Source organism: Myotis nattereri, assembly GCF_964212035.1.
Source record: "Myotis nattereri genome assembly, chromosome: 3".
In the NCBI taxonomy this organism is placed as follows: domain Eukaryota; kingdom Metazoa; phylum Chordata; class Mammalia; order Chiroptera; family Vespertilionidae; genus Myotis; species Myotis nattereri.
In genome coordinates this window covers 195,758,434-195,780,371 of record NC_138077.1, presented here as the reverse complement: position 1 = coordinate 195,780,371, position 21,938 = coordinate 195,758,434, and the positions used below count along the sequence as shown (strand labels likewise).

General features: G+C 54.6%; 2 protein-coding genes across 3 annotated transcripts in view; one reads left to right on the top strand and one right to left on the bottom strand.

Moving 5' to 3' along the window:
- Nucleotides 1-16,979, top strand: part of NHSL3 (NHS like 3) — a gene marked incomplete at its 5' end in the record, with an annotated part of 27,564 nt that extends 10,585 nt beyond the window's left edge. Inside the window, 6 exons of the mRNA XM_081086320.1 lie at nucleotides 10,507-10,677; nucleotides 10,762-10,817; nucleotides 11,101-11,224; nucleotides 11,812-11,928; nucleotides 12,019-14,568; nucleotides 14,967-16,979. Coding sequence (XP_080942446.1) covers nucleotides 10,507-10,677; nucleotides 10,762-10,817; nucleotides 11,101-11,224; nucleotides 11,812-11,928; nucleotides 12,019-14,568; nucleotides 14,967-14,989 — 3,041 coding nt within the window. The 3' untranslated portion in view covers nucleotides 14,990-16,979. The remainder of the gene's footprint in view (nucleotides 1-10,506; nucleotides 10,678-10,761; nucleotides 10,818-11,100; nucleotides 11,225-11,811; nucleotides 11,929-12,018; nucleotides 14,569-14,966) is intronic.
- YARS1 (tyrosyl-tRNA synthetase 1) overlaps nucleotides 16,790-21,938 on the bottom strand; it is a 24,270-nt gene continuing 19,121 nt past the window's right edge. For both annotated transcript variants that reach the window (XM_081086325.1, XM_081086324.1), the window contains exons 11-13: nucleotides 20,977-21,170; nucleotides 20,339-20,480; nucleotides 16,790-18,142 (exon numbers count right to left, since the gene is read on the bottom strand). In XM_081086325.1, the coding sequence (XP_080942451.1) occupies nucleotides 18,032-18,142; nucleotides 20,339-20,480; nucleotides 20,977-21,170 (447 nt within the window). In that variant the 3' untranslated portion in view covers nucleotides 16,790-18,031. The remainder of the gene's footprint in view (nucleotides 18,143-20,338; nucleotides 20,481-20,976; nucleotides 21,171-21,938) is intronic.

Below are 21,938 nucleotides of genomic sequence, written 5' to 3'. Positions count from 1 at the left end.
GCCGCCCCCCTCACCCCCACCCCCCACCCCCGCCCCGCGGTCCCTGTGGTCGCTGCCACATCTCCCCCTTTCAGTGCAGCCACCCAGCTGGAACACATCCTTTCCCAGCGTGCTGCGGGATCCCTCCGCGGGTCACATTCCAGCCTCCAAGTGGGGGGTGGGGGGGAGAATGGGGAAGGCCTCCCACCCTAGAGCTGGGAAAGGGGATTCCTGGTCTCCCCCAGCGGGTGCGGCAGTTCGAGGTATCCCTCAGAATCCCAAGGGGTGCTGGAGGAGAGACTGTCGAGGGTGCCTAGTTCCCCCACCTGGTGAATCCAGAGATGGGGCTGGGGTGGGATTCAACACCCCCCCCCCCTCAAGATAAAGGGTCTCCAACAGAGGCAGGTATCAGCTGGTCTTTGGAAGTGAGAGAATCACGGAGGAGGTGGGGTGGGGGCCCCCCTTTGCTGTGGTGGGAGAATCCACCCATGGCTTCCCAGGATGGCCCACATTCCTAGAAAATGCTGAATGAGATGATCTCATTCCTCTGGGCTGGGAATTTGGGGGTCTGGGTTCTCAGTGTGGCTCTGGTATGGGCTCCCGTGACCTTGAGCCGATTGTTTTCACTTCTCTGCAACTACCTGACTCCAATGGCGGGGTGTCTTTCTTAGAAATTGGGGGGGGGGGGCTTAGCTTGGGTGACTCCTTGGGACCCTTACAGTGTGGTTAGCCATTTCATGGCTAAAGAGACTGAGGTTTAGAGAGGGGAGAGGATGGGCTTATCCGAGTTCATTTGCTTGCTGTGGTTTGAAGATTAATCCTGATAATCAAAATAACAGTAGGAAAAGGGTTAAGTCCTGGTAGGCTCTCTAAGGATTCCTCAGAAGGTGTGTTGATGAGAGACTCGAGGACTTTCCAATAGACTCCCTGTCCGAGCAATGCTGAAATCCATGCTCTGCCCACCTGCCTCTCCTCTGAGGTCGGCATTGAGGGGGGGCGGGGGCTGGGCTGGGGCTCTTCATCTGCCCTCCCATGGCCACTCAACTGATGGTTTCCTGAGAACCAACTGTGGGCCCAGACTTGTGACCATTTGTGGTGGGGAGAGAGAGATTAGGAGGGCTGTGTTTACAGTCTCCTGCCCGCTGGCCCTGAGGGAAGAGGCCAGGGGCTTTTAGCAGCCCTTGTGCTCTTCGAGTTCCTGCTGTAGCTCAAAAGCCAGCCAGGCTTCAAGGTGTACAAAACAAACGCAATGGCAAGGCAACACAGAAGTAAGTGGAGGCTGGGACATATTCTAGGTCATATATCCAAAGGCTTTTGGGTTGGGGTCCGTTTTAGAAACTAGGGAGATGGTCTTAATTTGGTCTTTGAAGTATCTGCAAGGTTGGAATTAGTCCCGAATTGTTGATTAAATGAGAGGTACATTTCATCTCTGGGGTACGGTTGTGAGCAAAGGCATGGAGTTGAGACTGAGCATGGAGTTTGGAGAGAAAAAGTAGTTGAGGCTCTTGCCTGGGAGAAGTTCCATGGTGAATGCAAACTTCAGCCCCTTTGGTTTTGCTTGTGTTGAGGATTCCAAGACCTCCCTAGCCTCAGCCTCTACTATCATAACCCCAGGTATGGAACTGGCACTTGAGTACTTATCATTTGATCAGTCTGTGAGAGGATGAGGGAAAGAAGGGAAGGCAAGCTGAGAGGGCTGGAGTCTGTAGGCCAAAAGGGAGCCAGTGAAGGTGTTTGAGCAAGGGAGGAGCCTATGAAAGTGATGTGTTGGGAAGATGGCTCTGGGTGGGGGCAGGTGCAAGGCAGGACAGGTTGGCGGGTGGGGTGGTGAGAGTGGAAGCTCAGAGTCGTCAGGAGGCTGTTGCAGTAATCCAGGGGAGAGGTGATGAGGTGAGGGTTAGGGAAGGGTGGGGGCTGTGGGAGTAGAGAGGAGTGGCAGCTGCAGAGACACTGTGGAGGAGGTGACAGAAGTGCTGGGACCTGGGATTAATCAGATGTTGGGAGAAAGGGCCAGAGAGGGCTGTAAAGGCTCCGTGCTTGATGCTGCTTGGTGGGAGGATGGTAACAGAGATAATGCAGAGGTAAGAATGAAGCCCAGTGCTAAACTCTGTATCAACTCATCTGTCTTCCAACAGTCTTACCTGCTAGAAGTTACTATTCTGCCCACTTTACAGATGAGGAAGGAGGAGCTCAGAGAAGTGAAGGCACTTGCTCGAGGCTACTTAGCAAGGAGGTAGCTGAATCATGATTCAAACCCAGGCCTGTCAGATCCCAAAGCCTGTGCCCTTAATCCGGTTTGAGATAGATGGGTTTCCTCTTAGGATTGGGGCGTCTGCTTGTCCTCTGGGTAAAGAAAGCCCGAGGTTCTGGGGGATTTGGACTCGTAAGAACACATGTGGAGAAAGCCCTGAAGGGGAGGAGAGGAGGTTAAGGACTAAACATGGAAGCCCTTAGGGCTCAGAGCGGGGCAGGTGGAAAGTGGGAGGGAAGACTGAGAATCTAGGAAGGGTTCCTTCCATGGATCAAAGGCCCTTGGACCATGGAGAAGAGTGAGAGTGAGGATGGAGGGGAGAGGCCTCGGTACTGCTGGGATGGTCCGGCCCAACCCTCTCCTCACTTCCCCAGATCGCTGGGCAATTGGTCCTGGACGGTTTGGGGGACTGGTGGAGGAATGGAATTGAGAGCCCAGGGAGCTTCCCCCTTTCCCACTACCCGCCTTTTCCAGTGCATTGTTCTGTGAGGTTTCCACTTGGACCTCCTCCTGGTAGGGTTTCTCATTCTCGCCTTGTAGATGAGGAGATTGAGGGAATGACCAAGTCTTTGGTGGAGTCAGACTGCCTGAAAGTCTTTTCACCTCTGCCCCTGCCTCTGGACCTCGGGCACCGGGGGTCTTTGGTAGATCCCACAGCTCCTTTCCAGTGAAGGGGCGAGACTTAGGGCTAACTGTACGTCTGAACTTGCACATGGGAGCCCTGGGCTTCCCTCTCTGGTCTGAGGGTCTGAGATAAGCTGAACCCCCTTGCTGCCCTAGGTGCTGACTCAGAGTGAGGGACCACTGCCTGCCTTCCAGGAACAGAGTTGTACATACTGCGGGCTCTTTAGAGAGTATTTCTCCCACCCTCCCGCCTCACAGGTGAAGAAGCCGAGGCCCAGAAAAGGGCAGTGCCTGGCTCAGGATCACGCTGCAGCTGAGGGGCAGTGAGAGTTCAACCCCAGAACTCCTGAATCTCAGAGCAGGGGGATATCTGGTCTGGGCTTCAATTCCCTTCCCTCCCAAACAGGGGCGTCAGGTCTGCCAGAGAGGGCCAAGGCACTGAGGAGCTGATAGGGAGCTTGTGTTAAGTGTCCCTTATCAGACCTTATCTTAATGGTCCTTAACTCCACTTGAGATTTCCAGAGAGGTCTGGAAGTGGGTGGGAGAGGAGGCCTCTGGTGGCAAGAGAACATGATTTGTCCTCTGGTCAGAGGGCTCACATCCTGACTCTGCCATTACTGGTTTTGTGTCCTTGGGCAAGTCACTGACCCTCGGGGAGCGAGACCATGTGTGTCTCAGTTAATTGGCTCTGTAATTGCTAGTTTACTGTCTTTGTGTTGTAAGTGGAAAGGCAGAGGGGGCCCTTTACTCCATACTCTGAGAGGCAGAGGCTCCCTCCAATGACGTTTTGTGTTTACACTTGGTTGCATGGCTTTCACTTTCCCAGGCACTGTGCCAAGTGGGTTAGTCCCAGTTTACAGATGAGCAGACTGAGGCCCGGGGAGACTGATTCATTTGTCCTCAGCCTGGAATCCAGATCTCAGGACCCCCAGCCGTTCCTTCTCCTGACTTCATGGTGGCTGAATATAGGCCTCTCCAGCATTTATATGGGGATAGTCATGCCTTGAAGCAACAAAGGAAAGAGCTTTGGAAAGTCAGAATTGCTCCTGGCCCAAAGAGATTATTATATCATTGTTGGGAGCAGATACTGACCTGGAAACTCATTATGACATTTATTAATATTATTGTAGCTAATTCCTCCCTGCACTGCTGCCGTTCCCCTAGGCGTCTGTGGGATGGGATCGCTCCCTCCCTGTTGGGGCACTCCCTGCCCCCCAATATTTACCGTAGAACCGGCCTGTCAGCTCTGCCCCAGCTGGGTGGGGCTTCCCACTGAGGGAAGGAAGGAGGGGGATTCCCCTTCTGCAGAGGTAGGTGCAGAGCTCCCCCTCTTTGGGTAGGGACTCAGGCTGGGGTCCCGACCCAACTCCCTTAGACTTAGGACTGCTAAGGCCTTTGGAGTGAGACCCAGGTTGGAATGTGAGCTGGGCCACTTCCTGGTTGGGTGACCTTGAGCAAGTCACTCTCCCTGGTGCCGCCTCTTGCTCATTTGTAAGAAGGGAATGTCACAGGTACCTCTCAGGTTTCTTGTTAGGTGTACAAAACTGTAGAAGAGAAAGTGTCTTGAGAATTGTAAAAGTGCCTCCACCTGAAACATTTGGTTACGTTCATTTCTCTTTGTCTTGCCTCTAAGACAGTGGTTCTCAACCTTCTGGCCCTTTAAATACAGTTCCTCATGTTGTGACCCAACCATAAAATTATTTTCATTGCTGCTTCATAACTGTAATGTTGCTACTGTTATGAATCGTAATGTAAATATCTGATATGCAGGATGGTCTTAGGCGACCCCTGTGAAAGGGCCGTTCCACCGCCAAAGGGGTTGCGACCCACAGGTTGAGAACCGCTGCTCTAAGAGAACAAAATCTACATGTGCTTGGGTTCTGTTCCCATGGGAAGGCCCGCCCCCGTGGGCCTTGGTTTGTCCACTCGTGCAGCCGGGGTTGAGACTTAGAGCTTCTCAACACCCTGAATCCTGGCTCCTGGGCTGGCCAGCGGCACAGTCAGAATGTGGAGGGAGGGTGGTGAAGGGGACAAGGTCAGGCCATGGAGGGTTCCAGCTCCTGAGCGAGGCCACCTGGGCAGCTGTGCCCGCCCCCCTCATTCCTCTCCCCTGAGTCAGGCCTGCTTGGCTGTGGGTGTGCCATCGCCCCCGCCCCTTGCTCTGGAATGGGGCAGGTTGAGGCCTCACCCCATGGAGGATGTTGCCAGGACAGTGAGTACACATGCGCACAATGTTCGCGTGGCCTTGAGGGCTGGGCCTTCCTCCCCCATTCCTTCCTGTCTCCAGGACTGGGAAAGCCCCAGATTGGTGGGTACACCCACCTACCTTCATGCACACAGCCAGCTGGCAGGGCCGTGTGAGTCTGCATCCAGCTCACGTATGAAGAGGACATGGACTAGGTGGCTTCCGTGTGCTCTGTGGATGTAGTCCTGGGAGCACCCACCTGTGGGTTTGGCCCCGGTGGACATTTTGGAGGTGTGTGCCCGCCTACCTCTGCTGGTAGACCGGATCAGAGCTCTAGAACTTGCTTGTCTGCTTCCTGGTGTGCCCTGTGTTGGAAAGGGGGGGCGAGGGGGGCGTGGCCAGGGGCAAGGTGTCTTCTCACATCCTGGAAGCCTCCCTCCTTCAAGCAGGTGGAGGGTGAAGGGAGGTTTAGTCTGTACCTCTGGACTCCTAGAGCAGAAGGTGTGCCCTTGGCAGAGGTCCTTCCACTCTCTGGGCCTGGATTTCTCTGTGAGGTACCTGTCCTTCACCTGAGATTCAGGTTGCTGAGCCCCTCCCCTAGCAAGCCACTGGTGTGTAGACCTGTGTCTGGGGTGGCTCCGAGAGGCCTCAGGCTCTGGCCATGCTGTGGGCGGGTGAAGGGAGGGGTGTTGCTGGGCAACCAGGCGTTATCAAGAGTGAGAGCCTTGGATCTGGCTGGGGAATTTGCAGCTATGGCCCTGACTCTCAGCCTTGGGCCTGGGACCTTGAGGAACTGATGTGCCCCATCCCTGACTTAGTAGGAGCTCAGCCTTTGCTTTCCCTGGTTAGGAGGAAGGTGAGGATGACTGTGTCCTGCATGGTTAAAGGCTCCAGTTTTGGAGCCAGCCAGAGCTTGGGAAGTCACCTAGCTCCCTGAGCCTCACAGGTCCATGGTCAGTTACCAGGAGCTTACCGGCCTCACAGGACTGATGTTGTAGGAAGATCCATGCGGGCAGAGACTGTTTGCCTTCCACCAGCACCTGGCATGGTGCCTGGCATGAGTTTATCACCCTGCAAGCGTTGGTCTACTGCTCTTTTCTGGTCGAATGGGACTAATACTAGTAAGAGGGGTGGATGGGTCTGGCCTAAGAGAGAGGGAAGAGGGAAGTAAATGGTCAAGAAACCTCAGATTTATGGTGATGGGGTCCCTCAGCCCTTCTGCAGAGGGAGATCAGGTTTGTAGCTGACTCAGCGGGCAGAGCATGGCTTTTGGATTCAAGTTGTCCTGAGTGCAAAAGCCACCTTGCCCTCTCTGGCCTCCATTTCCTCATCTGTAAAATGGGGGTTGTTTAGATTGCAATGATTTGTGCATATATACTCTCCAGCTCCACAGAAGTTTTGTTTTCCAGAGAGCAAGGGCTCAGCCATCTTCCTGAGTGCTCTCTGAGAGGTGGGGCAGCAAAGGGGGAAGGGGCCACAGAGGGTCTTGGAGCACGGAGCCACTGCCAATTCTTAAGTCCCGAGGAACTCAGAGAGAAAGATGCTATGCGAGAGGGATGTCCGCAGGCAAGTGTGGGTGTGGGGAGGGGTGGGCAGCGCTGTGTAGTTCACAGACTTCCTCTTCTACACCTTTTGGAGTTGCCAGGGGGATGGATCTCTTTTAACAGGGTCATTACCCAGCTTGACCTTCATTTTTACTGACCAGCCTCCCGGGGCTCTGAATAAAATTCAGGCTCTGCCAAGGCCTGTGGGGCCCTCCCAGGTCTGGCTCCTGCCCTCCTCACACCTCCTGCCATTCTCTTCCTGTCTCACCGTGTTCCAGCCACCCCTGCCTCTGCTCGGGGAAGCCCACCATCCTGCCTCAAGGTCTTTACAGTTGCCGATGGATGCCCTGTCTAGAGGGCTCTGTACTTTTGCTGGCTGGCTCCTTCTCTCTCTCTCTCTCACTCTCGCTCTCTCTGTGTTTTGTCTTGTTTTGTTTTGTTTTTTAGCAAAGTTGAGTCTTAATCTTTTATTTTGTGTAAATAGATTGGCAGGACACTACACCCTTAGAATGAGGAGTTCAGCCATAGACTGGGACATTTTCTTCACCCGTCACAATTTCTAGACTTCGATACTTTTCTCCAACACAGCCGAATGTCTGTAATTCAGGTCTAGGATTTGGTGCCCACCCCCATCCTTCTCCTTCTTCAGTCTCAGTCCCAAAGGAGAGGCGCTCCCTGATGCCCCCTGAAGGCATCCCCTTCCTGTCACAGTCCTCAGTCCCCACTATCTAAAATTATGTTGTTAGTTGACTTCATTCATGGATTCATCAATTCATCAAATGTTTATTGAGTGTGCGGTATGTACCAGGCACGAATTTAGGCACTGGGCATATACTGGTGAACAAAATATAGTTTTCCATTAGGTATAACCCCCAGGACTAGCTTAATAAATACTAGCTGATCGAATGAATGGGTACAATAATTTTATAAGGAGGAGTTATTGGCCTTGTTTCTCTATGAGGTCGTGGCTTGTGTGTGATGGAGCTGGATTTGAACCTGGACCCGACTTCCCTCAAAGTGCTGCTGCCCGGACTGCCCTCACCTATGAACTGTTTCTTGGTTGATTCTGTGCTCCCTGCCTGGTGACCCAGCAGAGTCACTGAGCCACAGAGGGAGGCCAGTGGGGAGAATCGTGGGCTGGAGGAGCAGGGGGTCTACACTGAAGGCCTGCTTTGCTGTGTGACCTTAGAGAGTTCACAGTGCTGCTCTGTGCTGCTGTCACATTGTAACGTGTGGGGCTGAACCTACACGTGAGGGTTACCACCAGTCAGTGTGATGCCACTGTGGGCATCTCCGGCTTCCCAGTACTGTGCCCTGGCTGGCTCCCCCCTCTGCAGGGGCCTCCATCAGTGGCCTTGCCATCCCCTCAGGTGTCACCCGCAGGCATTTCTGGTCTGCCTGGCTGCTCCATGCTCCGAACCCCTTCCCCGGGGAATTGCCCTCACCAGCCAGCAGGGCCCAGGGTGGGCACCATGCCAAGTCTAGTCGAGTGGCTCTTCTACCTACCATCTGGCAGCTGGGAGCCCTGCCTTCGCTTTGGCTCCTGACTGTTTAGAAAAGACTTGGGGGCAGGGTTGGTGGTCTGCCCCTGGGATTGAGTATCTCAGCCCTCCTAGTCATACTACCCACCAGAGCCGAGCACCCACAGGCTCCGCCCTTACTTACCCTGTGAGTCCGAGAGGGTTCCCGCCCCTGAATTCTACTTGAGGGGCGGGGTCAGCAAAGGGGCGGGGCCAGCGGCGAAGGTGGGAGGAGGTCCTGGAGGGCAGCCCCGCCCCTCTGCCTGGATCGGGCTTGCTGCTGCGCCTGGCGGGTGGACCCGCATCCCTTCGTGCTAGGTTGTCGCCTGGCGTTCTGAGAGGTCGGGGTAGGGACGTCTGAGTGGCGCCCGCGGTCATGGTGGTGTTCCTGGGCCGCCACCTCCCGGCGCTCCTCGGGCTCTTTAAGAAGAAGGGTGAGTGGGTGTGGCTGGGTGGGGGGAGAGAAGGGCTCCCCCACAACTCCGTTTGCCAGACCCTGATGTAGAATGGGGGGATCAAGGCTGGGGAACGGTAATAGATGGGGGATGGGACCAGTAACGAGGCCGGGCTCCCCCGTCCAGCCTTTGTCCCGCCGCTTTGCTGCTGCCTTTGTCTGGGCTCTGCTTGTGTTTGGGAGAATGGATCCAGGTGTCTAACCTTGAAGCCTGCAGCCCGAGGGCAAATCGGCCTCCCTGCAAGGGTACCCACGCTTTCCTGGGTACATCCCAGCACCTCACTTCCAAGGGGAAGGGCATCCCCTCCTGGGTCCTGTGTCTGGGAGGAAGAACTGTGGGGAGCAGAGTAGAGGGTAAGACAGTACCGCTGGAAGTTGGGAAGCATGATCAATGGAATTCTGTTTAGAGGCATGGGGGTGAAGTTTTGGGAGGAGGGACCTATGCCCACTTCCTTGTCCTAGAAGGTGGGCTTTCAGGCCTGGATTAAGACATGGAGACCAGAGTTTATTGGACATTTTTTTGGGGGGGGGGTGGCTAGAGGACCCCCAGATTGAGTGTGACCCAGGAATCCCTACTGGGAACCTGGTATTTAGTCCTGGAGTTTAGTCTGACTGTGATTTGCTGGGTGACCTTAAACAAGACCTTTCCTCTTTGAGCCTGTTTCCCGATTTGTAAAATCGGGCTTGGGATTAGGTGAAAGGATGAGGAGAGACCTAGCTCTGACCTGGGGGACGCCTGTGGATGCCCAGGGGCTGACCGTGGAAGAATGGGCTGGGGCAGGAGGAACCGGCAGGTGCTTGAACTGAAGACCCTGGTCCCTGGGCGTGGCCCTTTAAAGGGCTTGTTTTGTTCCTGCCCCTCTACAGGGTGCTGCCAGGGTCACATGACCCTCCCAGCGCTTTTGCTTGTGCTGTGGGTTCCATTTAAAGGGGGGCTGGAGCTGCAAAGTGCTGACACAGCCCCCCCATTCCCAGGATTAGGTGACCAGCTTCCCAATGGGCGGGGCCTGTAACAGGATCATTTGTAATGGATCTCTGGCTCCTCTGTAGGGGGGCAGGGCTCCAGGAGAGGGGGATGCCTAGAACTGTTCTCCCAAGAGAGGCTGGAGCCTCCTTTTCTGGGGGTGTAGAGGCCTGGGTCCCTCTTCTCCCTTACCCTGCTTATTCTTCCATTAAAGGACAGCCACATGGGTGAGTAGGGGACCCAAGAGGCCATATCCCTGGTTTGTCCCTCTTGGTAATCTGGTTATGACTCCTGCTAATTGAGATACTCCAGAGCTGAGATACTCCATCTCTTCCTAGTGTCCCATGGTCTCTTTTGCCTGGACCTGGGTCAGGGTATGTATGAAAAGGGTGTTTTTGTTTTTTTCGCCCTGAAAGTGGAGCTTGAGGTCCAGAGATCAGAGAAATGTAGTGTTTGCTATGGGCTGTATGTATGCTCAGTGTCTTGCGGCCCTGAGTGACATGTGGATACGCAGTTGTGTGTATGTTTGGGTGTTGTTTGTATATGTGTAGAATGGGGACTGTGGGTGCTGTATATATACGTGGGGGCTGGGTGTGTTCTGTGGGGCCCTTGTGTGCAATGTGTATACACAGATGTATTTGTACTTGGGTGCTTTGTTTGTATACATATTGAAGCCTGTGGGTGTTATGTGCCTACACAATGGGCCTGTGTACCTTGGGTGTGGTGCCCTGTGGGGCCCTTGCTGAGGTGTGGTTCTCAGATCTGTGTGTGCTTGGATGTAGTTTGTATGTTCACGGGACGGTGTGTGTATTGAGTACATACTCCAGAGCTGTGGGTTGTGTCTAGATTGGCAGAGTGGGCACTGCGTGTATGTGCGGGGGCCCTGTGCCGTCTGGGCACTGTGAGTGCCCTTGTCCGGTGCCTGTGCATCCTGAGGACCCAGATGCCTTTGGGCCTCACTTCTCTCCCTCTTCCATCCCACCAGGCTCAGCCAAGGGTGAGAGCGACAAGCGTCTGAGTGGAGGGCCCGGCCAGGGGCCAGGGTCCGTGGTGGATGAGCACCAGGACAATGTCTTCTTTCCCAGTGGGCGGCCGCCTCACCTGGAAGAGCTGCACACACAGGCCCAGGAGGGGCTCCGTTCCCTACAGCACCAAGGTAGCTCCCCCGCTCCCCTCCAGTGCTACTCTCAGCTCCCACGACGAGAGGCCTAGCCCAACACACCTCTTTGGTATCTTCCAGAAAAACAGAAACTGAACAAGGGTGGCTGGGACCATGGAGACACCCAGAGCCTCCAGGTGAGCCCTGCCCCCAGCTCAGTGTGACTCTGCTTTCCCTCCCTGCTTGACCTCTGGCAAGTAGGTCTCTGAACCCTTTTGGATCTCAGTTTCCTTCCTGTATCACGAAGGGCTAGAGTAGGCGACCCCTGAGGGGCTAGTCCAGCTGCTGTAGCTCAGTGCTAGGTGATGCTGGGGACAAGCTGCGTCAGACGTTCCCAGGGGAAGCTCTGAAGACACAACAGTCAGCCCCACCCAGGCCTCTGCGGTGGTCTTGGGTCTGATCTCCTTTTTCCCCCCACAGTCCTCCAGGACCGGGCCGGATGAAGACAGCATCTCCTTCTGCAGCCAGACCACATCCTACACGGCTGAGAGCTCCACGGCAGAGGATGCTCTCTCCATCCGCACAGAGATGATCCAGCGCAGAGGTCCGCTCACCAGCAGGGATTCTTGGACGGGAGGGGGGATGGGCACATCTGGGCCCCCACCCCTGCAGCTTGCCCCTCGCCTCCCAGTCTAGTGTTTCTCGAGGCTCTGTGATTCCGTGAACCCAGGAACACAGTACCCTGCGTGCTCTTGGAGGGTCATGACGCACATTAACTGCAAAGCGGGACAGTTGAGAGTTGGGAGCCCTGGGTTTGAGCCTGATGTTGCTACTTACCACCTGTGTGACCTTGGGCCAACCCTTAACCTCTCTGAGCTTCCGTTTGATATTCTATAAAAATGAAGACTAGAGTACTTAGGTTATTGGGACGAATGCCAAGTATTTAGTGTGCTAACACGTAGTAAGTGCTTGCTAAATGGAAATTATCATTATTGACCTAGTCAATGTTAAAGCCTTCCAGAAGTCTTACAGAAAAGAAGCATTTAGCTTTGTTTAACTAGCTTTGCCCATGTCTACTTGACGATGGAAGTCTTTTTTTCAGAGTTCTTACTAATATTCTACAAAAGTACTGCTCTGCAGAATGTCCTGAGGCCTGCTCTAATGGTTTCTCTCCCCTGCACTGGCCCCCAGGCTCCACCTTCCGACCTCATGACTCATTTCCCAAGTCATCTGGGAAGTCGGGGCGGAGGCGGCGGGAACGGCGGAGCACAGTGCTGGGACTGCCGCAGCACGTGCAGAAGGAACTTGGTGAGTCCTGGCTTAGGGGGGCAGTGGTGGTGGGTAGGAAGCCCTGGCCAAACCCTCTGCTGACTCCCAAGTCCTTCCTGTGCGTTCCAGGCCTGCGGAATGAGCGTGAGGCACCAGGTACTCCTCGGCCTCCTGGTCCACGGGATGCTGTACGGATCCCCACGGTGGACGGCCGCCCCACGAGTCTGGCCACAGGAGCAGGCGTCCGGGTGTCCCTGCAGGCGCTGGAGGCAGAGGCGGAGGCTGGGGCCAAGGCAGAGGCCATGCTGCAGCGCCACATCGAGCGCTTCTACCGGGATGACACCTTTGTCGGCCGGTCCACAGGGGCCCAGCCCCCACCGATTCCCCGGCCCATGTCGCTCGCAGTGCCGGGACTGACAGGAGGGGCAGGGCCTCTAGAGCCTCTGAGCCCAGCCATGTCCATCTCGCCCCAGGCCACCTACTTGTCGAAACTGATCCCACATGCTGTGCTGCCGCCTACAGTGGATGTGGTGGCCCTGGGCCGCTGCAGCCTGCGCACGCTGAGCCGCTGCAGCCTGCTCTCGGCCAGCCCGGCCTCCGTGCGCTCGCTGGGCCGCTTCTCCTCGGTCTCCAGCCCACAGTCCCGCAGCCGCCACCCTTCCTCCTCCAGTGACACCTGGAGCCACTCTCAGTCCTCTGAGACCATCGTGTCCGACGGCTCCACCCTGTCCTCCAAGGGTGGCTCTGAGGGCCGGCCAGAGGGCTCTGTAGCTAGCAGTAGTGTGGCCCCCCCTCCCCAGGGGGGCAGCGGGAGGGGCTCTCCCAGTGGGGGCAGCACTGCCGAGGCCTCGGACACTGTCAGTATTCGGAGCAGTGGGCAGATGTCCAGCCGGAGTGTGTCCCTGCGTAAGCTGAAGCGGCCCCCACCACCTCCCCGCCGGACCTACTCACTCCGTCAGCGGGGCTCAGCGGCCCCTGACGGGCCCTTGGGGTTGCCCCCCAAGCCAGAGCGGAAGCAGCAGCCACAGGCGCCTCGGCCGCCCACCACTGGTGGGCCAGAAGGGACGGGGGCAGCACCCTGTCCGTCCGACTCAGCAGGCAGCTGGGTGCCTGGCTTGTCTCCAGGCGGCTCCCGCCGCCCCCCACGCTCCCCAGAACGGACGCTCTCACCCTCCAGTGGATACTCCAGCCAAAGTGGTACCCCTACCCTCCCTCCCAAGGGTCTGGCGGGGGCCCCTGCTTCCCCAGGCAAGGTCCAGCCCCCTAAACCCGAGCGTGTCACTTCCCTCCGGTCTCCTGGGGCCTCCGTCTCCTCCTCCCTCACGTCTCTGTGTTCCTCCTTCTCTGACCCAGCACCCTCAGACCGTTCTGGTCCCCAGACATCGACCCCCCTTGGTGACAGGTTTGTCATACCTCCTCACCCCAAGGTGCTGGCCCCCTTCTCCCCACCTCCCTCCAAGTCCAAGAGTCCTAACCAGGCTGCCCCTGCTCTGGCTGCCCCTGCTGTGGTCCCTGGGCCTGTCTCTACCACTGATGTCAGTCCTGAGCCCTCTTCCACCCCCCAGACATCCCTGACCCCAGCACAGGAGCCTCCCACTGCCTCCAAAGACCAGTCACCCCCGCCCTCCCCACCCCCATCTTATCATCCACCCCCTCCACCCACTAAGAAACTGGAGGCGGTTGAGGAGGCCCCACCTGCCCCAGAGACTGAGGAGCCCCTCCAAGATCCCAGCTGGCCCCCACCCCCACCTCCGGCCCCTGAGGAGCAGGACCTGTCCATGGCTGACTTCCCCCCCCCAGAGGAGGCCTTTTTCTCTGTGGCTGGCCCTGAGCCTGAAGGCCCTTCAGACCCCCCAGCCCCTGTCAACTCCCTGGCTGATTCATCCTCAGCTGTCTCTTCTCAGAGGCAGCCCCCTGGTACCCTAGATTCTCCGGCTCCGCCAGCCCCCCCTGCTGGTTCTGTCACAGGGCTGGCCAAGCTCCCGCAGAAGGAACCAGTGGGCTGCAGCAAGGGCAATGGGGTTCCCAGGGAGGATGCCGGTGCGCCCCTGGTCACGCCCTCACTCCTGCAGATGGTTCGACTGCGCTCTGTGGGTGCTCCCACTGTCGCTCCAACCCCAGCATTGGGGCCATCAGCCCCCCAGAAGCCACTGCGAAGGGCCCTCTCAGGGCGGGCCAGCCCAGCACCTGCCCCTTCCCCAGGGCTCCATGCTGCCGTCCGGCTCAAGGCCTCCAATCTGGCTGCCAGCGAGGGTCTTGTGAATGCCCAGCCCAATGGGCCGCCTGAGGCAGAGCCGCGGTCTCCTCAGTCCCCTGCCTCCACGGCCAGCTTCATCTTCTCCAAAGGCACCAAGAAGCTGCAGTTGGAGCGGCCCGTGTCCCCTGAGAACCAGGCTGACCTCCAGCGGAATCTGGTGGCCGAACTTCGGAGCATCTCAGAGCAGCGGCCACCCCAGGCCTCCAAGAAGCCACCGAAGGCTCCCCCACCTGTGGCCCGCAAGCCCTCTGTGGGGGTACCCTCCCCCACGTCCCCCAGCTTTCCTCGGGCTGAGCCCCTTGCTGCTCCTCCGAGCAATGGGCTCCCTCATGTCGAGGGCAGGACTAAGGGGGAGCCGGCCGAGAATGGAGGTGTCGTGCAGCTGGTGGGCCTAGAGGAGAAGCTGGGTCCGCCTGGCTCAGGTACAGTGGGCAGTGGTGGGTGTGGCCCCATTGCTGGTGATGGGACTAGACACCTAAGTCCTACCATTTGGGATTGTTCTTGGGTCTTCAAGGCTTCAGGTCTCAGGATGCCGGGGAGGGTGGACTGAGCTACAGTGTGTGGGGCTTTGGAGTCAGAACTACTAAGTTTGAAGTTCAGCTTTGCCATTGAATCTACCCATCCTAGCCTCGAGCTCCTCACTGTCGAGGGTGGGCAGTGGTGCCTACATTATAGTGTCAGGATGTTTGTAAAGTGTTGAGCACAGTGCTGCTAGCATGTTCAGTAACTGAGGTTGGGGGATGAAGTAAGAATGTGTCTTGGGTTCTGTCCAGAGCCAAGTGGGGAGGCCCCTTGCTGAATCTCCTCTTTTTCCCCACAGACCCACAGAAAGAGCTGGTCTGACCACCGGGCACCTCCCTGGCTCTGCTGACCCATCCCAGGAATACAATCTCAGGGACCTGAGCAGCTCCGAGGATGAGAGGATACGGCAGACACTTAACCGAACAGAGAGGATGCCTGCAGCCTTAACCTCCACGGCCTTCAACATTTATGCAAGCCTGGTGTTGACCGTCCTCCAAGTCATCCAGCGCTCACGCCTTTTCCCGAATGGAGTCACCTCTGGCGGCTGCCACTGCGGTCTTGGCCTTAGCCTCGTCTTGAAGGAGGTAGCTGGCGGGAGCGGGTGGCTGCGCCCCATGCTGGCCCTGAGGCCAGAGTTGGGAGCAGAACACCTCACTTGAGTTCGTTTCTTTCTTTTTTTTTTTTAAATGTCCAAATCATGCACATACTGTAGTCCAGAATCAAAGCACTTTTGAAAAGCGACTGCACGGCCATCCTCCAGGGCCCATGAAGCCACATTCCCAGGGCCTGTTTCCATGGCAGCAGCATCAGCCATAGTCAGCCCTGAGCTGGGACCATCCCCTTCCTCCCATCCAGTTTGCCCCTTTTCTTAGTTCTCGGAGGCGGGCAAGACTTAACATCCCCCCAGGCTGGAGGCAGGAGCAAGGCTGTGGAATTCCAAAGCACAAGAGGTGCAGCAAGGGTTACCCTTCCTGTGCCTCAACTTACACCAACCACCCTCCTGCCTTCCAGCTGTGCTAGGTGCTCCATGCAGGGAACAAGTGGGAGACGGCCAGGGCCCAAATGGGCGGGGAAAGAAAGAGCCAGAGAGGAGGCCCTCAGGCTCCGTCCTCAGAACCGAATGGGAATCGCCTCGGGGGACGCTGGCATCTGTTCCTTGTTTTACCTGGTCACGTTGGGGCGGGCAGCCACAGCACTTCAGACGGGAGCCCACGGGCTGTGTCCCTTCCAGCTGGTCGGAAGTACTAAGGGGATGGAGGAGGGGGTCTGGCAGGGGGAGAGCTTATTTGGGCAGTGGGCCCAGTCCCAGCCCTACAGATTGCATTCTCTGGCCTTTCTTTCCTCGCCTGGGTTCATGTCCTCTGTGCAGCACAGGTGGTTCCACTGGGGGGAGCTGACGCCGAGTGACAAGGATGGGAAGCCAAAGGTGCATTCTCTTCCAGGCTCTTCCCTAGTCAATGCAGGGGGGTACTCAGTGCTCCAAGGGGGCAGGCTGGGTGACTGCCCCCAGACATCAGTCTCTGCTACTGAACTCTCCTCCAGGAATTTTAATGACCTTTCCGTTCTCAGCCCGTGTCACCTATCTAGGTAAGCTGGCTTCCCCACTGGCCCCTATGGCTCCAGTGACCCAGGCTTGAGTCTGGCAAGGAACCTTGCTTGCCATTAGCCGTTTTTCTTCCACCAAGGAGAGCTTGACCTCATTCCAGAATAAAAGCTGGGAAACGGGATGTGGTACGAGAGCCCAGGTTCCTCTGGCCCTCGCTCACTGCTTCCTCCCTGGAGCTGTAAACCGATGTTCTTCCCTTGCCCTTTGGGTAATGAGCTGCTGCTAGGGACGCACTGTGCCTGCCCAGTGAGTTGGGGAAAGATGGTCAATAAACATCGCTCTGCTCAGCTCCTGACCCACACCCCCGAGAACCAGGTCCTGGTAGCAGCGTTGGCGATGCTGGAGGTGGGAGGAAGCCCAAATTCTCTTCCCCCACCTGCTGTCAGTTACCCAAGCTCCTCTTCCTCAGTTAGTCTTCTGAGTTTATTTCCCCACTGGGTGGGACAGAGTACGAAGAAGGGAGGACCTAGAAGCAACCCTTCTTTGTCCTTTGGGGTAAAAGAGCTTGATCTAGTGCAAATGGAGAGACCAAAAGCCTCTGATTTTTAATTCCCATAAAAATGTTAGAAGTATATATATATATATTTCTTTAAATTTTTGAGTCTTTGATATGTGTGTACAAACAATCCATTCCCTCTGCCCTGAAGCCTGAATGAGACACATGAAAAGCTGTTTCAAAGGTGTTAATTAAATGATTAAAACTTGGCTGTGGCCACTGCTTCTTAATGGGGGAGGGGCATGGTGGTGATTGAGGCCCGCATTTAGAAAGGAAAATGTTCTCGCTGCAAACATCGCACCCTAAAAGTGGGGCTCCTGTGCTTAGCACTGCCGAAGGGAGAGTCAGGTGCCCACCCTCCATCCTCTATGCCTCCTCCCGCCCCCCACTCATTACAGGGTCAAAAATACAAGATACAAGCAGCTCCAGACTGGGTGAGGGGCTCAGCAGCTGCTACACACTCGTGTTCCTCTCTCCTGAGCTGTCCGGTTTACAGACAGGCCTCATCCAGACACCCTTTTTCAGACCTTTTATTTGAATTCATGACAGTGATGGTTAGTGATAGTGATTGAGATGCCTTATGGAGAAGTACCCCACCCTCTGTGAAGAAAGAGCCAGGCTGTACCATCCACCCCACTTCTGATGTTAACACATAGCTGGTTTAGGGACTGTCCCAAACTAGCAGAATCAAGGGAAAGGCCAGGAGTCCAGGCAGGCCCCATCTCCAATGCCAAGCCTTAGAGCTGGCAGGCACTGGTGAATGCTGCCAACCACGTGGTAGACCACTAGGTTCTCTTGTTTTCCCTTCCCTTTTCAAATCCCACAATTTCCTGTTGGGGAGAAGCTGTAATTAATTCAGTTCAGGCATCAGATCCCAGGCAGAGGCACAGCTGCTGGGATAACTCCAGGAAAACCTGGAAACCAGTGTTTTTCCAATTAGAAGGATTGTGGCATAAACATTTTCTGTGAGTTATATTAAAACCAGATTTCTTAAGTCAGCTGCCAAGGGAAGAAGGTAGAGCTAGACTCCCTGCTGCTGCCCAGCCCTTGTTACTCCCTGGGAGGTCGGCCTCCCACTGTAGCCAGACTGGGGCGATCCTGGATTCGGGGGTGGTTGAGCTGCCTTCTCAGCAAGTTCTGCACCTGATAAAGCCCCAAACTTCTTGTTTCAGTGTCCGGGGAGACAGGTAAACGGATGATAGCGCAAACTGAGGAGACGGATGACTCAGGATGATGGGGAAGGGTGGGAGATGCAGGTTAGCTAGCTAATGTTCCCCCCTTTCAGTGATTTACAGGAGATGTACCCCAGCTTGGTCATGAAGTTGGTTTGCTTCCACTGTGCGACACACTCCTCAGAAATTTTAAAGTCAGCCTGGATAAGAAACAAAAAGTGATTAGTGATGATTTTGGAACTGCAAGAAAACAAAGACTCTCTTACACCACCAGAGTGTAAACTGACTTAACTTTTCTAAGAGCTCCCATCTTTTGACTCAGGGAAACCTGAAATATTCCTGGAGGCAAAAATGACAAAATTGAAGCTGTCTTACTTTGGGCACAGCAGGAGAAGGCAGGTTCCTTGGAAAAGACAATAATGCTAGGGAAACAGAGGCAGCAGGAAAAGAGGAAGCCCAAGTATGGGATGGATTGACTCCATAAAAGAAGCCGAAGGCGAGTCTGCAGGAGCTGTTGTGCACAGGACACTGTGGGCATCACTGATTCATAGGGTCACTGGGAGTCAGAGCCAATTCAATGGCACAAAGTTCATTTTAGGGACTTAGTTTAAGAAAATAATCATGAACAAGAGAGAAGAACTATGTACCAAGACATCCATCATAGCATTCTAATAGTGTAAAACAGAACCACCTCAAAGTCTAATAAGGGTAAATAATTTAGTTAAATAATGATAATTATGACTCAATACTATACAATAAGATCCCCCCTCAGTATTTAATAGGGAAGTTTTTCAGGCATCAAGTTTTGTTTTTTTTTAAAATATATTTTATTGATTTTTTACAGAGAGGAAAGGAGAGAGATAGAGAGTTAGAAACATCGATGAGCGAGAAACATCGATCAGCTGCCTCCTGCACATCTCCTACTGGGGATATGCCTGCAACCCAGGTACATTCCCTTGACCGGAATCGAACCTGGGACCTTTCAGTCCGCAGGCCGACGCTCTATCCACTGAGCCAAACCGGTTTCGGCAGGCATCAAGTTTTTAAAAAGAACATATGGTATGACTCAAACTGTAAATATCTCTGTACAGAAAATATCCAGAAGGAAATAATCACTAATGACATTTTTCAGTATCTCTAGGTCAGTGGTCAGCAAACTGCGGCTCATGAGCCACATGCGGCTCTTTGGCCCCTTGAGTGTGGCTCTTCCACAAAATACTGACTTCTGCACATGGGCCACAAAGTTTTAATCGCACTGTACGTGCGCGCCCACACGTGGTATTTTGTGGAAGAGCCACACTCAAGGGGACAAAGAGCCGCATGTGGCTCGCGAGCCGCAGTTGGCCGACCACTGCTCTAGGTGATAGGACTATGGGCATTTTGTTTTCTTCTATATTTTATACATATCTACATGAAAATATATTTTATAGTCAGAAAAAAATCAGTGCTTCATAAAGCTATCCTGGAAAACCAGAAAGGAGGGAGGGGATGAAGCCAATTGGCACATACAGCAGGATGGAGAAGTAGAAGTCACTCGACATGCCCTCCAGAAAACCTTTGTTTAATTGAGGAAACAAGTTATGTTAGTATGTGTGCTGCTGAAGTGAGCACCAGAAAACCAGTTAGTAACTAGAAAAAGCCAAACATCAGTGTTGGTTCCATAAGGAGAGTGAATTTTTGCTGTTTTATTCACTGATGCAGTAGCCCAAGCACCCAGAACAATGCCTGACATATGTTAGGGACCCAATATTTGTTGAATGAATGAACTCAAGGGTCACAGGGGCAGGCCACACAGGAGTCAGTGCCCCAGAAGGGGAAGAGAATGAGTGCTCCAAGATCAAGGTGGTGACAGTGACCCTGGGAGGGTTTGATCCTGGCTCCAGCACATGTGGTGACCCTGTGTGGCCTTGGCAGGTATCCTGCCAGGTAAAATGGGGACTGTCTATCACAGACAAGATTCAAACGAGGAACTGTCTGTGCCTCAAGGAGCCTGTCGGTGCTCAGACTTGCTCCTTAGGCACCTCGTTCAGAAAGGTCTGGAATGAAGAAGGAGGAGCAGCTTAGATGCAGAAAGGCCCAGCTGGAAGAGGGCAGGTTTGGATTCAGTACAGAGCAGTCTGGGGGACAGTCCAGGCAGCCCAGGTAAGAGGGAAACAATGGCAGCTTTTTACCTGCAACAACTTCTTTTCTTTTTTTAAAATATATTTTATTGATTTTTCACAGAGAGGAAGGGAGAGAGATAGAGAGTTAGAAACATCGATCAGCTGCCTCCTGCACATCCCCCACTGGGGAAGTGCCCACAACCCAGGTACATGCCCTTCACCGGAATCAAACCCGGGACCTTTCAGTCCGCAGGCCAACACTCTATCCACTGAGCCAAACCGCTTTTGGCTTACCTGCAACTTCTCAAAGACTTTCTTCTTGGGCTTGAGCTCGTCATCTGGTTGGCCCTTCTCATAGCCCTTCACAAACACTCGTTCCCCAGGAGCCGAGCCTGCAGGAGGGTCCAGAGGCTCAACCTTGCGGCTGACCCCTTCCCTGGGAAGACACACAGGACAAGGAAAGAGTGAAGCTATGGGTTGCCTCCAGCTGCCATGAGATCAAAGCATTAGAACCTCCACATGGAGGCCCTACTGGGATTTTGGGGACATCATCAGGGTTGGGTTAACCAGGGCTAAACTGAAGTCCTAGGTCAGGAGAGATACCAAAATCTGGGCTCTTCAGGAAGGAAGTATGACATAACAGAGAGAGCAAGGCCTTAAAAGCCCATCAGAACTGGGTTGAATCCTGGCTCCACCTCTTATTAGTGAGAGGTGGGCATGTACACACTGCTTTGAATCTTCCATTTCTGTGTTAATAAAGTTAACTGTAGGTAAAGCGCTTCATTCATAGTACTTGTACAAGAAATAATTCCTCCATGCACCACCTTTGGGCCAGTGTTCTTATTCCACCTGGCATGTGAAAGGGCATCACATGGGCCAATCCACCCTTGCCCCCCCCCACCCCCCACACCCCACCCCAAGTCCTCACTTACATAGACGCACACAGAAGCATGCCTTGAGATTCGATTCCTCGCATCTTCTGGGGTTTCAGGTTGCACAGCACTACCACCAGCCTATTCTGCAGTTCCTCCTTGGGCACAAACTGCACCAGGCCGCTCACCACAGTCCGTGGCTCTGCTTCCCCCACATCAATCTTCTCCACATACAGGCTGTCTGCATCTGGGTGCTGCCAGCAAGAGATGTTGGTCCCAGAGTGTCATAATGGAATAGATCATGGGGCCTGGTGAACCCTCTGGCTCCAGAAGGGGCATCTACTCCCTAGAGAAGCTCTTGAAGGACCTTCTAGTACTCTCTTTCAAGGTCCCAGATAGCAGACAAGAGATCGGCCTTGAAGGTATATTCTACTCTCAGCGAAGAGGTGGGATTTGAGTAAAATGAGTCTAATTACTTATGTAAGAGGTGGAAGGAAACCCTAAGAGATGAAATGGCCTGGACTATCCACAGCTACACCAGGTGAGTCCTAGGCGCAATGGCAGATGGAGGAGGGTACTGCTGGTGTCACCATCTGAAAGCGCCAGCAGCTCTCAAAGTAGTTTTGGTGGCTGGGTCTATGCAGTGAAAAGTCAATGCCGGGAGGAGAAAAAGCCCAAACAAATGGTCCCCACCACTGGCTGCATAACCTGTGTCTCTGGAAAAAGAAAGTCTTTCTTCCTTTACCACTTGCGCTCTCTCTCTCTCTCTCTCTCTCTCTGTATTGGTGGTGGGGGCTGGTTTGGAGACAAAGTGGCTGGCCTAAGAAAATGCAGCTAGTCCAGACAAACTGGTAGAGACCAGGTAGGTTCATCAGACCAGATTTAACGGATCAACAAGTTCCCCCTGACTAACATCTGCCCCCCACTGAGTTCCTGGCTGTGTTTGGCTGCATAAGGTCTGGAGGCAGCGAGGGAAAAGCCTGAGGCCTGGAATTAGACACCTGGGTTCTGACTTGCAATAT